Source organism: Prunus persica, chromosome G5 (genome assembly GCF_000346465.2).
Source record: "Prunus persica cultivar Lovell chromosome G5, Prunus_persica_NCBIv2, whole genome shotgun sequence".
Classification (NCBI taxonomy): domain Eukaryota; kingdom Viridiplantae; phylum Streptophyta; class Magnoliopsida; order Rosales; family Rosaceae; genus Prunus; species Prunus persica.
Genome location: NC_034013.1, coordinates 10,627,577 through 10,642,951, shown reverse-complemented (window position 1 = coordinate 10,642,951; position 15,375 = coordinate 10,627,577). Strand labels below are relative to the sequence as shown.

The window sequence follows — 15,375 nt, the reverse complement described above, 5'->3', positions numbered from 1 at the left end:
ATCGCCCAGTTAGTATATGTTCCTTAGAATGGTAACTTAGGGTGCGTTTGGTGTCCTATTCAAATATGGAACTCCAAAACTTTGATTTTTCTTAAAAACAAGGAGTTTTTAAATCTATTTTTAAGATTCAAAAACTTGTTTGGTATGCAACTTGAAAACTGTTTTCAAATCTTAAAATTTTGAGAACTTGTGGGTTGTTAGAAAAAAAAAAACTGAAGAAAAAAAAAAGATATTTTTTGTTTTTAATAATTGTTGTTGTTTTTTTTATAATTGTTCTTGAGTTTAAGTTTTTAAAAATAGGGTTACCAAACAGGTTTGTTCTTGAGTTTAAGTTTTTAAAAATAGAGTTACCAAATAGGTATGTTCTTGAGTTTAAGTTTTTAAAAATAGGGTTACCAAACAGGTTTTCTTTGTTTTGGACTCAAATTCTGTTTTTGAGTTTAAAAAGTTGGATTCAAGTTGAATACCAAATAGGCCCTTAGATTCCGGATTCCTATTGAAGTTGTTTACTAAACCATATGGATTGAGGAAAGTTAAATTCTGGATTCCTATTTTAATTTTCGGTTATGATATGAATTTTCCATTTCTGCTGCTTTCGCGATGGATCTGTATTGTTAGTCTGAGTACAGACACGTCAGGCTGCTGAATCAGGGGTTTGAGTATTTGTTGGTTTAGGTGTAATTCTCTCCAGATCAAATCAACATGTTGTTGTGTTTGGTCACTGATGATAATGTACCCATTTAAGCACTTTTGTAGCTTTGTACTTGTTATGTTTTATCAATAAATACTACTGTTTTTTCTCAAAAAAAAGAAAAGGAAAAAAAGAATATCACTTCCCATCCAAAAATTCAATTCCTCTAAAATCAGGAATTGAATTTCTAATTTTTTGTGGGCCTCACTTACTTTTTAATTCCTTGATGTGAAGTAAACGCAGGAATCCTCCATAAGTGGAATTCAATTCCTGATGAGAATTCCAATTCCTGATTAGTAAAAACACCACCAATGTATAATGGCCAAAATTAATTTTCTTTTCGATACATTTTATTGATGATGATATTTTTTGTTGGCGCATACATAATATCTGTAACAGAATAATTAATAATATTTTGACATGTACAAGCTGCTGCTTAGAAGAATACCAAAATGAACCTTGGTTCTGAGTCACAATAGTAAAAATTTGAACAGCTTTTTAAAGCTTGAAATAATACTCGACAATAATAAAGTAGAACTTGCAATGCAATGCAACATGGAAACAACTTGTAATATTCCCTTTTGTGGGAATCAATCAATTGCTATAGTGGCAGAAATATCGTACGTAAAGAACATGTTATGCAACAATTGTGAAATCAAAACAAAATGAAAAAGAAAAATACGTTAATGGTCAATGACCAAAGCAAACATGATAGAGTGGTCGCAGACAATTTCTCCTCACTTTTCCATCCAAGACAATTCCCACAGGAGCCACCACACATAGCGATCATGGCGATCTGCAAACAGCAGATCTACAAGTGAGTGTGGCAATCCGACTGTGCCGGAGATGGAGAAACATAGAAAACAGAGAGAAAGAGAAACAGATAAACTGAAAAACTAAAACAGCACTTTGATTCATCTCTGTATATGGACGTTCTTAATCAAAGTTGCGATACTAAAACGCAAAACCAAAAGGTGGAATAGTTCTGCAGTTTGTGGAATTGGGAAGGCAATGGGTGGTTCCCGAGAGGATAAGTCTGTGTCGAAACTTCTCTGGGTTATCTGTTGTTGTTCGAAAATCTTCTTTAAAAGTTAAATCCATGAACACACTCACTCATATTGTTAATATTACTGAATAAATGGCCTAGGAGAGCGCTAGGCGGGCTAGGCAGTCCAGGCAATTGGTAGGCGAGCGCTAGGCGGTCTAGGTGGTCTAGGAAGGTGCTAGCGCCTAGAAAAAAAAAAAAAAGCCATTTTGGAATCTCCAAGGTCAAGGACGAGATGACGATGGTGCTATGAGCGAGAGTGAGAGAGATGAGGATTGAAGAAGAGAGGTCGCCGGTTATGTCTGAGCGAGAGAGAGGGGCTAGAAGACGGCTCGTGTTAGAGTTAGGGTTTGAGAAGGAAAATTGCATTTCTATGCGACATTCTATTCATCAGCTAATTGTAATGTAAACTTTTGAGTTTTAAAAATAAAATTAAAAAAAAAAAAAAAAAAGAAGAAGAAGTGTATTAATTGTAATAACGTGGAAGTACAACCTCAACTTCTAAACCTAATATAGTCTTCTCCTTTTCTCTTTGTATTTGTGCGTTAAAACTGAAACCCAAGCTATAGCTGATGTAGTGAAGGAGGTACTAGAAGCCACAACTTGGGCGACAACAACAGTGACGTCGTCGATCTTGCCTCCAGCGTGCTCCACCCCCACCTTCTTAGCCTCCATCTGAAAAGGGCTAACGCGGATGCAGCTGAATCCAAAGCAGCTGGGAGGATAATAACATTGTCTGAGACCAACACTGTAGCAGATGGTCTTCGAGCTTTTCTTGGAGATCTTACCTGGTAAAGGAAAATCTCATTTTGTCTAAATGGTATTTATCTTGCCTAGCTCAGTATCAAATGAGCTTTTACATGTTTTTGGCAATTTGCCTTAAGTAACTCAATCTTTCTTTCACTGCACTCAGGCCCGTAGTAAGAGATCTTGTCGATGGCATCATAACCGTGGAGGACAAGGAGATAATACACGCCATGAAACTCTGTTATGAGATTCTGAAGGTTGCAGTAGAACCTAGCGGAGCGATAGGTCTTGCTGCTGTATTGTCCAATAGTTTCAAGAAAAACTCTGCTTGGAAGGATTGCAGCAACATAGGAATTATACTTTCTGGAGGTAATGTAGATCTAGGCATCCTATTCTTGTGTGTTCACTTGATATAATTAATTTGCTCACGTGTTATAATAAGTGAATATTTATTACTACTATATCTTAAAAGTGGAAATTGTGAACCATATCGTACACTCATGTTGTAACGCGTGGAAGGATAGTACTATGTGGCCTTATTCCACTACCATACTATAATTAAATCAATTATAGTAAAAGTGAAGACAAGTCCGGGTCTTTGCATGCTATTCTAATTCAGAAATGATTACTCAATCTTTATGCATTGGTTAGACTTACAAAATATAACACATTTGAGAGGGGCAATGTAGATCTGTATGTGTGCTATATGGTGATTTATCTTGGTCATTCGCATGCAAGTGAGTTATTTAAATGAAATAAAACTCGAACGGGACAAGTTATGGCAGCAAATGAGACCATGAGACACTTGACCCTGTGTACTTGTTTGATAGAAATTTTTGCGGTGCCAGACCTTTTTTTGTTGTTGCTGAACTCATCTGATTTATTTTCATTGAAGATCTATGAACTGCACGACATTTGTTAAAAGGGCTTGGGGGTAAAGTTTTCCCTATGGGGCATTGCTTGTTCTGTTAGGTTCTTAGTATTATTGGTCTACCTTTTCTTCTTTTACTTCACGGTTTTCTTGATAGCTGGAAATTCTCCAAAAGTATGAAAAGCTGGAGGACTTTGTACCATCCATTCCAGTGTGGTTGAATTCTGTTTTGACGGCTTTAAGCTTTTGGACACTTGGAACATGGGGCTGACCTCAACTCGGATATTCCATGCTTGCTTCACGCGGTTACGCATGAACGAAGTGAGGGCTGGTCCCAACTCTTACGGTCTTTTGTTCATGTTCCCGTATCCTCGGGCAAAAGTCCCCTATATTGGATCTTCAACAAAAAAAAAAAAAATTGTAACACCAAATCCTGTACGTCGGTCAAATATAATGAGCCACAATATTTGTACACTACATAATTTTTCCTTCATTTCCAAACTCAAATATGTGGTTGAATTCAATTCAAAAGCACTAATGGGCGAGTCTTGGACCACTAGAGCCGAGTGAGCCCTACCACGGCCGTCTCAAAACTCCAAAACTCCAAATTTGAGGCATTCATGTAGTGGAGCAATGTTAAGAGAAAGAGATAGAAGCAAAATTAACGTAAAACACTTGATAGAGTTCTGAAGCATCACGCATGTCTTTATGGGCTGGCCCACAACAACTGCAAACTCATAACCCAACGACTCTTTCGGACTCTTCTTTCGCCTTTAATATAGAGTATTTAAAATGATTTTGTTTAAGTGCCAACTTTCATACAACTTGATGGAACTTTAGAATAAACTTTCTTAAGATTTGTATGGCTTTTATTCCAGACTTCAAATTCAAAAATAGATAGAAGAAAAACAAATGGGAAAAAATTAGCTGACTGCCAGAGGAAAAAAACTCAAATGTTTCATGTGTGAGACTTTTTTTGCCGTCTTTGCCAAAGAAGTGCTTAAGTAGGCCTCCGTCTTCTACAGAAATCTTAAGCCTATGGCCATCCTTGTTTTGTTTGCTTTGAGATCTCATCAAAGCCATGACTTAATTAAACTCCTCCCTATCAATGTCTCTGTTAATAATACACGTAACAAATTATAAATAAATAAAATAGATGGAAAGAATAAAAAGTAAAATTATCTATATAGTAGCATTGCTGTCAATGTATTTAATGGTGATCCAATTTCAAGAGATGTTCTAATACTTGATTTGTACCAACATGAAATAAAAAGACAAATTCATAACATCGTTTCCTTCAACAACATGAAATAAAATTATGTTTAACGGAAACCCTAGTAACGAGCATAAACTCTAATCCCAAACTATACCCTAATAACAAGAATAAACTTTAACCCCAAATTCATAACGTCTTCTGTTGCAGATAGAAAAGCTAGGGCAAGAGAAAAACGTCTGATGAAATACTTGGGGGGAGGATGGATTTATTATGGCCTTTGTTATTTATAGCTCTCCCCTTAAAACCTACGAAAATTTATCACTTAATGAAATCCTTCCAAATATATGACCTTTTGAATACACCTAGATTTGATTCAACTTTTTTATATTGAATACACTAATATTTGAATGGACTTTTTAAAAATTCATAAAAGTCGGAATTGAATACACCCACACTTGTAAAACCTCTTTTAAAGTTTGTTTAAATCCAAATTGAATATACCGGATTTTTAAAATCTTTTTAAACGCTTTATAATCCTAATTGAATACACTCCCTTAAGGGATGACAATTTTCTTTGCAGATAAAGGTCTTTGTGAGAATTTGACCCCAATAAGTCAGGTATGAAGGATAAAAGAAGAGATTTTTTATTTAAACCTCACACTTCTCTTAGTTCGTTCCATGTTCTAAATTCACTCCAACTTTTAATTTAAATTTTTACAATTTCTAGGAAAACCAATGACCACAACATCTTCTTTTATTTTTTACCAAACGGAAAAGTGACATTTAGCCTACTGAGATGATATGATATAATAAAGAGAACAACTTTACCTCTCTCCAAGAACTATAACTGGAATTCCAACATTTGGGTATTGTTGAGTTGAGAATTTGAGAGAGAGAGAGAGAGAGAGAGAGAGAGAGAGAGAGAGAGAGTGAGTGAGTTTGTAAACAGGAAGTTGGAGGGAGGGTTTGGTTGGGGAAGGTGGAGGATATAAGGCTTTGATGGGTTTTCTAATTTCTTCATGCGAAACAAATTACAAACAATTTTTAACTTGTTTAGTTGCAATATTTTCATATGCCTTTCAATTCTATATTGGGTCCAATTGGTTTTCTTATTATCACGTTTCTGCACTCCAATTAAATGTGATAATTAAAATAGAATGGTTAGGAAGCCACTGGAAGTTGTTCTTTATAGAGCCGATCTCATATCATGTTATAAACAAAATCAATACAAATGCAATAGCAAGGTATAAAAGAGAATGTTCAGGAAGCCACTGGAAATTGTTCGTTATAGAGCTGGTCCCATAGCATGTTATAAACAAAACCAAGACAAATGCAATAGCAAATACCTCCACCCATTCCATCACAAGCACCCTACGAGTTCTGTAAACCAGATACATTTCTAGAACCAAAACATCAGATATAATTTTTCAATTAAAAATCAAAACAACCAAGTAATTAACAGCTAAGAGTGCGAAAAGAATAAATTTAAAAATAAAAAAAAAGCAATCAACAAAGGGTGGGGCGAGGATTTTTTGGGTATGGTATTTGAGGAAGGGTGGGACGAGAATTGTATTTTAATTCCCAATTCGAACTCTCCCTATTTAGAATATATATATATATATCTAAACATCTATAGGATCCATTTCGTATTGTATTTTATTAATTCAAATATTTATTTTATAGATATTCATTGATTTTGTATGATATAATTAGATGTCAAAACGATTTTCGACTTGTCTAATTTTTTATGAGGATGATATCTAAATTTAGATTTTAAAAATAGATGGTTTGGAGAGTTAAAACAAAAAAATCATAGAGAACTCTAAAGGGTGCTCATCGAATAAAATTATTTAAAGAATTCATTTGTCATTCTTAAACAATACCACCGGTGGGCCCAAACACGTCTCCCACTCCAGCAACTCGATGACGTGTCATGCAAAACGACACGGCGTAGATACGTGGAACTGCACCTCTCGAGGTGCGGCACACTCAAACTGACTGTCGTCAGTGCGACACGTGTCCACTCATTCTCTTCCCTGTTCCTGCCTCCACCGCATCCCACCCAACCCCACCCTCCTCCACAATCCTATAAATTCAAACCTCATTTCTTCTTCCTCCTCAAACCATTATTTCTTCTTCCTCATCAAGCCATTATTTATTTTTCTCAAAATTTTATCTTATTGGAAAAATGGAAAATCAAACTCTAACAGGTTTGTTGAAGAAGGTGGCCTCGGAATTTCCGAACCACCGCGCGCTTTCCGTTTCTGGAAAATTCGATTTGACCCACGCGCGACTGCAGGAGCTCGTCGATCACGCCGCCTCTCTCTTAATCGCCTCCGGAATTGGCCCAAACGACACCGTCGCGCTCACCTTCCCCAACACCGTTGAGGTATTGTATTGCAACATTTTCTTTTCCATTCACTTTCCTCAACTTTCTCCGGAACCAAACAAGTTTTTCATATAAAAAAAATTAAATAAGATTGTGTTTGTTTCTGTAGCTTGTCGTGCTGTTTTTGGCGGTGATTCGGTGCCGAGCAACGGCGGTGCCGCTGAACGCGGCTTACACGGCTGAGGAGTTCGAGTTCTACCTCTCCGACTCAGAATCGAAGCTTCTGATCACGCCGGAGAATCCGATTCTAGCGGCTAAAGCGGCGGCCACCAAGCTCAACATCCCTCACGTGACCGCCAAGCTGGCCGGCGCCACCAGCCACGTGACTCTCTCTTCCACCGCCGAGTCGAGCCCCGACTCGGTCTTGCAACTCGTCAACGACGCTTCCGACGTGGCACTCTTCCTCCACACGTCTGGCACCACGAGCCGACCCAAGGGAGTCCCCTTGACCCAGCTCAATTTGGCCTCGTCGGTCCAGAACATCAAATCGGTCTACAAACTCACAGAGTCTGACTCGACCGTCATCGTCCTCCCTCTGTTCCACGTGCACGGGTTAATCGCCGGGTTACTGAGTTCACTCGTCGCCGGAGCCGCCGTGACTCTTCCAGCGGCGGGCCGATTCTCCGCCTCCACATTTTGGGCTGACATGCTCTCGTACAACGCCACGTGGTATACCGCGGTACCCACCATCCACCAGATCATCCTGGACCGCCATGACAGCAAGCCCGAACCGAAATACCCGAAGCTCCGATTCATTCGGAGCTGCAGCTCTTCGTTGGCTCCGTCAATATTGGCGCGGCTGGAAGAGACGTTTGGCGCGCCGGTCTTGGAGGCTTATGCGATGACAGAGGCGACCCATTTGATGTGTTCGAACCCGTTGCCCGAAGACGGGCCCCACAAACCCGGGTCGGTGGGGCTAGCCGTGGGTCAGGAGCTGGCGATTTTGGACGAGAAGGGTTTGGTTCAGCCAGAGGGCGTGAACGGCGAGGTGTGCATCAGAGGACCCAATGTGACCAAGGGGTATAAGAACAACCCAGAAGCCAACAAAGCGGCTTTCTTGTTCGGGTGGTTTCATACTGGAGATATCGGCGTTTTGGATTCTGATGGGTATTTGAGCCTCGTGGGTCGGATCAAGGAGCTAATTAACCGCGGAGGTAATGAATTAATAGAAACTGAAGCCCAAGTGTTTGATAAAATGCGTGAGATAAGTTTAGCTCACAATTTGTTTGTTTGATTGTCACAGGGGAGAAGATATCACCCATTGAAGTAGATGCAGTGCTTGTGTCACATCCAGAAATTGAGCAAGGAGTTTCCTTTGGAGTTCCTGATGATAAATATGGTGAAGAGGTAGGTGCCTACATTATATGATATTATTTGTATTTGTGTTTCTGGTTGTAATTGTTCTTAATTATTTATGTATTATGTGGTAATCTGCAGATTAACTGTGCCGTAATCCCAAGAAAAAGCGCAAGCATAGACGAGGAAGAAGTGCTGCGATTTTGCAAGAAGAATCTGGCTTCTTTCAAAGTACCCAAGAGGGCGTTCATCACTGACTCTCTTCCTAAAACTGCAACCGGGAAAATCCAACGTCGAATTGTGGCCGAGCATTTCCTTGCACAAATCTCCACTGCCAAGGTTCCCAAGTTTGGTGCTTAATTTTCCTAATTCCTAAAAGAGTCGTGCAAGTTTCTAATGGCACAAAAGTATATCTCATTTGACAACAGCTGTCTACAATCATGGGCACGTGTTTGTTTTGTTTTCATGATGCCATAAGCTTGGTCATGTGGTAGTAGTATTAGTAGTAGAAGTGGAGAAGACAGAAGCTGTTGTGTATTTTTATTTGACAACCTTGTTGTTTGATTCGTTCTGGGTTTGTATCATGCTGATAATGGAGCTGAGCTTTTTTACTTTAATAAATTGAGAAAGCAAATGTCTTATTATAACGAACCCTAGGTGTGTAGTAGATCATGACTCCCCTAGTTCTTCTTTTTTTTTTTTTTTTTTTTTTTGGTCAATAGAAACTTTCATTCAAACACGAAAGACAGACTCCCCTAGTTCAATTGCTACTTTTAATGCATGGATTCCCCTGCCTACCTGACCTTGTGGGGACCCTCGCCCATTAAATAATCTTGTTTAAGATGTGGCGTCGTCTATGTTTTTTAGCTTTTGGGCAATGGAGTAGGCTGGGCTCTACCGGCAACGGAGCGTTGGCGGCGATGCCGCTGGTTGTCCGACAACTCGAGCAGACATTATCCTCATGGTATCTTTTTTTCTGTCACCAAAGATATTTTAAAATTTTGAATTCCTCAATTTCATTAATATTAAAATAAAATATGTCGTGTATTTTTTGCCAAAAAATCATGTCATTTGTTTTTTTGCCCAAAAAAAGAAAACATGCCATTCACACAAGCATAATTCTCTCACAGTAATTAAACGAGGAAATTCAATTCGTGATCAATAGTTGTATTCTTAAGACTTCCTTTTGTTGCTTACTTAGGGCCTAAGCACAACACGGGCTGAACTCAAACCATGTTGGCTCAATCAACTGCTGTACGAGTTTTCTATAGGTTTTTTTTCACAAATAAATCCATTTTAGCATGATATATTATACCAAAACTCGTATAAAGTTTATTTGAAGAGAAAACTTCAAAATTAGCCACTTGTCATTTTCTAAGTGCTTCTTAGAAAAATTTAACACACTACGAACCAATGAGAAAATGACAAATGACTAGTTTTGATTTTTCTCTCCAAATAAGTTATATAAGGATTTTTGTATAATATATCATGTTGGAATGGTGCTATTTGTGAAAATCCAAGTTTTCCATACCCATTTGTTTCATTATGAAATCTGTATGGATTTGACTTTGGGTTTGACCGTGTCTGGATATTGACATAACATTTCTAGAGTCCTGCCGCAGAAAGGATTCATCTAGTACTGTATATGAGGATCTCTACATATTTGTGAGGAAAAGTCCGTTGAAAGTTAGTACACAAGTTCGTTGGAAGTTAGATGGATGATTAATGTACATTTTGAGGAAAAGTAGCATTACTGTACTTATAGATTTTAAATATTATAATTATCTCTTTGACCTTTTCTAATTTTAATATTGGAATTGTATTATAATTGGTTTTATAGTACTTAAGTCTCAAATCTGAAAGAAGTGAGAGCAATGCACTTAAGGGTAAAGATAGGTAATGATATAAATTAATTTTGTTACAATTTGAGTAGTGTCATTATTTGTTTTTAAATTTTGGTTTTGAATTTTTGTAGTGTATTAATTTTTTTGATTGAGCACCACCCAATCTTTAAAAATTTGGAAGGAAAGATGGACCTTTGGTTATGGATATCCAAAACATTTCTTGAGTCCGACAGGACAGGAGGAAGGATTCATCTTGTATTGTGTATGAGGATATGTGTGATGCATGGGACGGCAATTATGGCTTGAAGAACCTTCCAAATTGGTGTACCACATTGTCACGTTATGGTGACACATATGGTGTATTTGACAAGAACAAAAATCTCATTTTCAACATCCCGTCGATTTTTTTTGGTTGGTATTTTTAAGTAAACTGCATTTACATTTTGTTCTTGTGGTATAGGCTCATGGAGAACAACGTTATGTCTTAGAATTAACTGCAGCATGAAAGGGATATCTACCTATGTTCCTTGTTTTCATCATACTTGCACCTCATCCGAAAATTAAAATTTGGATTTTGATAGATTTAGTTTCTTTTGCTTGAAAATTGGGAGGAGTGATAGGTAAATATATTAATTAATTTTCTTACAATGTGAGTAGTTTTATGGTTTGTTTTTAAATTTCATTATTGATTTTGTCTTGTTTGATATATAACACTTTGATTAACTGTGATAGCTAACTTTGAGAGATTTGATGATACTCTATTGGGCATAAAAATGCTCATACCATAACAGATTGTGTAGGATTCAAGGCAAAAATTGAGAGATCGACTTTTTCACCGTGTGTTGTTGATTTGTGTAATATTCATGAGTAGTAAGCTATTGTTAAAGATCTTAGTGTGTGTATTCATAATTTTCGAGTTGGGATGTGACAATTTTGAACCATTATCTAGATAGTATCATCAATATTAATAAATAAAAAGTGTCCAAACCATTTAAAGATAATCCCCTTTTTGGGTGAAATCAAATTACTATAAGGTCTTTAATCTTAAAGTCCATTCCTAAAGTTAAACAAGGTAATTTTTGACATTATGAAAAGACTTTCGATTTTCAAAATGTTGCTGTTTCTAAAAAAGTTTAGGGGGAGATTGGCTACTCTCACAACCAGTACCAACTTCCAGCTGCTGGCAACATGACTTGAACACTGATACAGCTACACACAATACAAGGACCTTACTAACTAAATCAACCCTCATTGGCGATTTTCAAAATGTTTGTCATACATATTGTTGCATTTCTTTTCCTAAATTATCCCTATATCATCATTTACGAAATTAAATTTCACTCAGTTTAGGATCTTACGCAAATTACACTGGTACATAACAAGAAACAAGAAATAAAAGGCCATACTGAATTCCACGTATTCCAAAATAATATGCTAAAATAATTTAGCAAATTATTTCAATCTATATATATAAAGCAAAAGGCAGATAATCGTAAAACATTCAAAATACCATAAAATGTCATTGGTTAATTCAAACATTAAGAATTAAAACTATTAATTAAATGAGGATAATATAATAAATTCACATTTTTTCATATTAAAAAATTTTAAAAAAAAAATTAGATAAAGAATCATATTTTTATGGAACACAACTACCCATTATCTTTTTTAATTCTAAAATAAATTTATTTATAAAACAAAAAACAAAAAACAAAAAAAGAAGAAGTTCTCTCGTAGGTGCGAAAGCATGTGCAGAAAAGTTAGTAATATATGAAGGTATGCTAGAATAAGTCACACTCATAAAAACGTAGGCTAAATTTGGTCGTTTTCTCGACTCCACTAGTTGCTCTCACCACACGACGCGATTTTACTTGTCGTTTTTCTTTTAGAAGATGATTTGATTTGATGCCCGTTGGCCGTTGCTGACTGGGAAAATAGCGGAGCAGAAGAAAAAAAATCAGCTGGGAAATTAGGCGTTTTGGTTATTCGCTCGGCAGTGTAAGTCCTTGAAAGTTGAAACTCTCAAAAGTTCTTTTCTTGTGTCTTCTCTCTTTGATGAATTATCGAATTCTATATAATTACTTCTGCTCCAGATTTTGATGAAAATGCAAAAACCCATTGAACACTTCACTGCTACAGTAAAATTGAAGTGATTTGTAGAAAGTAAGATTGAGAAAGAGGCTTTAAAGCATAATCTTTAACACCCAGGAATTAATGGGTGTGATTCATTTTAGCTCATTTCATATTCTTCAAAATTTAAACTTGTTCTGATTGATTTATGAGAACTTTTGAATCTCTCTTTAAATTCTTAGATTGTTGAAGGTGTTGCTAAAAGTTCAGTGTGATTGTTTCTTACCCAGTTAAAAAAATCAAGTTTTTTTTATTGGTTATAAAGATGGAAGCAGAGAGTCAAATGAGGGAGGTAAAATATGCTGCTGATATTTCCTCTATAAGGGAAGCACAAGCACGCATCAAGCCATTCATACACCAAACTCCTGTCTTGTCCTCTGAATCTTTGAATGCTCTTGCAGGAAGGCAGCTGTTTTTCAAATGTGAATGTTTTCAAAAGGGGTTAGTGTTTACTTCTTTCCTAGATTGTTTTGGACTTCATTTAGTTTTCCTCAGCCAGTAAGACTTCTTATTATGTGGCTATGCAGTGGTGCTTTCAAATTCAGAGGCGCTTGCAATGCTGTATTTTCACTCGATGATGATCAGGCTGTTAAAGGGGTTGTAACACACAGCAGGTTTGCTTTCAGCTCATTTGTCTTTCGTGGGTATTTCCTTTGACCAGTTTGTGGGATTACCACCTGATATTGTCCTCCAAATTCAGTGGTAACCATGCTGCAGCATTGTCTTTGGCTGCAAAACTACGTGGAATCCCTGCATATATAGTTATACCAAAAAATGCTCCGAAATGCAAAGTTGAGAATGTCATTCGTTACGGTGGTCAGGTTATCTGGAGTGAGCCCACAATGCAGTCAAGGGAAAGTACCGCAGTCAAGGTGTTGCAAGAAACTGGCGCAGTTCTTCTACATCCTTATAACGATAGGCGCATAATAAGGTACACATGCAACTTTCATTTGTTTTAACTGCATATGTTTGGAATTTTGGCCCTTGATGAGGGAAGAGTAGAAATCTTTTGCATAAAGATGACCTTGTTTTGTATCAATATTATTGAAACTTAGGATGTGTCTTCAGAGTCTACTGTGTTGACACAAAATAAGACTACATAAAAAGGTTGCTTTACAGTGAGGGTGTGCGTGTGTTTACTAAAGAATGACCAAACCGAAATCATATTATGAGTTGTAAACTGTTGATCGATATGTGTGTCATGGTTACCATATTTTCTTGAAAATACAATCATAGATGCTGCCTTGAATTTTATGGTGATATATAATATCACCTCGGCTACTCCTTGATTAGTATTACCTAGCCTAATTCATAATACTTAAACAATTCAGATGTATTAACGAAACTTCTTCCTTGTAGGTGAATGCATTAGATACTGTTTTACAATATCATAGTTCCTATTAAAGTAATGTGAGGACAGTACCATTCATTAGCATACCTAATGGAGTTAGGGCCTTTATGGCATGTTTAAATGTTCTTGCAGTGGGCAGGGTACCATATCATTGGAGCTTCTGGAGCAACAAGTTCCACAGTTAGACACTATTATAGTTCCCATAAGTGGTTGGTTCAGTTACATTTAATCATCATTTTTAAAATTAGTTCACTATTGTTCCTTCACATTTATGTGTTGACTTCTGAGCTTTGTTTTCTGGCGTTGATATATGTGTGTTTGTGGGTGGGTGTGTAGGAGGTGGCTTGATATCAGGTGTGGCTTTGGCTGCCAAGTCCATCAACCCTGCAATTCGAGTTTTAGCTGCTGAGCCTGAGGGAGCCAACGATGCAGCTCAATCCAAAGCAGCTGGGAGGATAATAACATTGCCCGAGACCAACACTGTAGCAGATGGTCTTCGAGCTTTTCTTGGAGATCTTACCTGGTAAAGGAAAATCTCATTTTATCTAAATGGTATTTATCTTGCCTAGCTCAATATCAAATGAGCTTTTACATGTTTTTGGCAATTTGCCTCAAGTAACTCAATCTTTCTTTCACTGCACTCAGGCCCGTAGTAAGAGATCTTGTCGATGGCATCATAACCGTGGAGGACAAGGAGATAATACACGCCATGAAACTCTGTTATGAGATTCTGAAGGTTGCAGTAGAACCTAGCGGAGCAATAGGCCTTGCTGCTGTATTGTCCGATAGTTTCAAGAAAAACTCTGCTTGGAAGGATTGCAGCAACATAGGAATTATACTTTCTGGAGGTAATGTAGATCTAGGCATCTTATGGGATGCCTACAGAAAATGATGTAACTTTGTTCTTGTCTGTCTGTGAACTCTCTCTTTCCTTTGATACCTTGAGACATTTTACAAGCTGTCCTCTTTTAGTATACACTTATTTCACTCATTGTTTGTTTTAGCCATAGGCATAGGAGGGAAAAATTGCTAAGAACTTCCTGTTCAATCCATTTGATTCTTCTCTTCATAATAAACCGATGGGGGGATGTGGGGTACTTTCAAGCTGATCTGTGATTAGTCAAGGTGGCCGAGAGGACGCATACCTCCTCTATATTCCTTAAATAGGCAAGACTCGGATAGGAATTTATAGGGCTAACTTTTGAGAGATTTAGTATATATGCTTGAATGCAATCCTTGCCCTATAAAGTTGAGGACGGAAAGGAAAAAAAAAGCTTGTTATATATAGTCACAGTTTGGAGAAAATCCTTAGGTTATATTCATGGGCCAAGTGTGAATTTACTGTCAAGAAGCTAAAAGCAAGGTCTAGCTCGCTTGAGCTTGGCCCAATGAAATTTGGAGAAACAAAAACAAACACCAAATCAAACTCACTCCTTCACTTTCATGGTATGGATGAAAGGATTTATAAAAACCAAATAAAATTTGAAGACTTATTGACAAACTTTCTAGGTGGTAAGAATTTCTTTGCTAGATTTTTTTCTCAGTTCTTACATTTAATACGGGGAAAGGAAAGACACGAAAGGCATCGAATTCTAGCAGTTCCATTGTTTCTGTAGCAATTTGTGATATTTCAGCGATCAGTATGCTATTAATTGATCCACTGTACCATATGGCTTGGCAAACTAGGCAAGTTGATGTACTATGGTTAAGCAGAGCACCGCTAACAATTAAATGAGCTAACTTATTTACCAGCATTTGGGACCACTGAGATGTGAATGGTCCAAAAATTAATGAG

The 15,375-nt window shown here is 37.2% G+C and overlaps 2 protein-coding genes across 4 annotated transcripts; both read left to right on the top strand.

The window, feature by feature from the left end:
* On the top strand, positions 6,668 to 8,906 carry LOC18775685 (oxalate--CoA ligase). Its single transcript, XM_007211172.2, has 4 exons — positions 6,668 to 6,959; positions 7,069 to 8,113; positions 8,203 to 8,306; positions 8,397 to 8,906. Exons 1-4 carry the CDS (start codon positions 6,759 to 6,761, stop codon positions 8,613 to 8,615), a joined length of 1,569 nt encoding a protein of 522 aa, XP_007211234.1. The 5' UTR covers positions 6,668 to 6,758; the 3' UTR covers positions 8,616 to 8,906.
* On the top strand, positions 11,993 to 14,610 carry LOC18776715 (serine racemase). Of its 3 annotated transcripts, none has more exons than XM_020563653.1 (7): positions 11,993 to 12,097; positions 12,460 to 12,670; positions 12,757 to 12,843; positions 12,930 to 13,160; positions 13,713 to 13,789; positions 13,917 to 14,103; positions 14,226 to 14,610. In XM_020563653.1, exons 2-7 carry the CDS (start codon positions 12,495 to 12,497, stop codon positions 14,470 to 14,472), a joined length of 1,005 nt encoding a protein of 334 aa, XP_020419242.1. In that variant the 5' UTR covers positions 11,993 to 12,097; positions 12,460 to 12,494; the 3' UTR covers positions 14,473 to 14,610. The 3 variants fall into 3 exon arrangements, with proteins under 3 accessions (XP_020419242.1, XP_020419245.1, XP_020419244.1); XM_020563656.1 differs by having other exon boundaries at positions 11,995 to 12,097; positions 12,495 to 12,670; XM_020563655.1 differs by lacking the exon at positions 11,993 to 12,097 and having other exon boundaries at positions 12,288 to 12,670.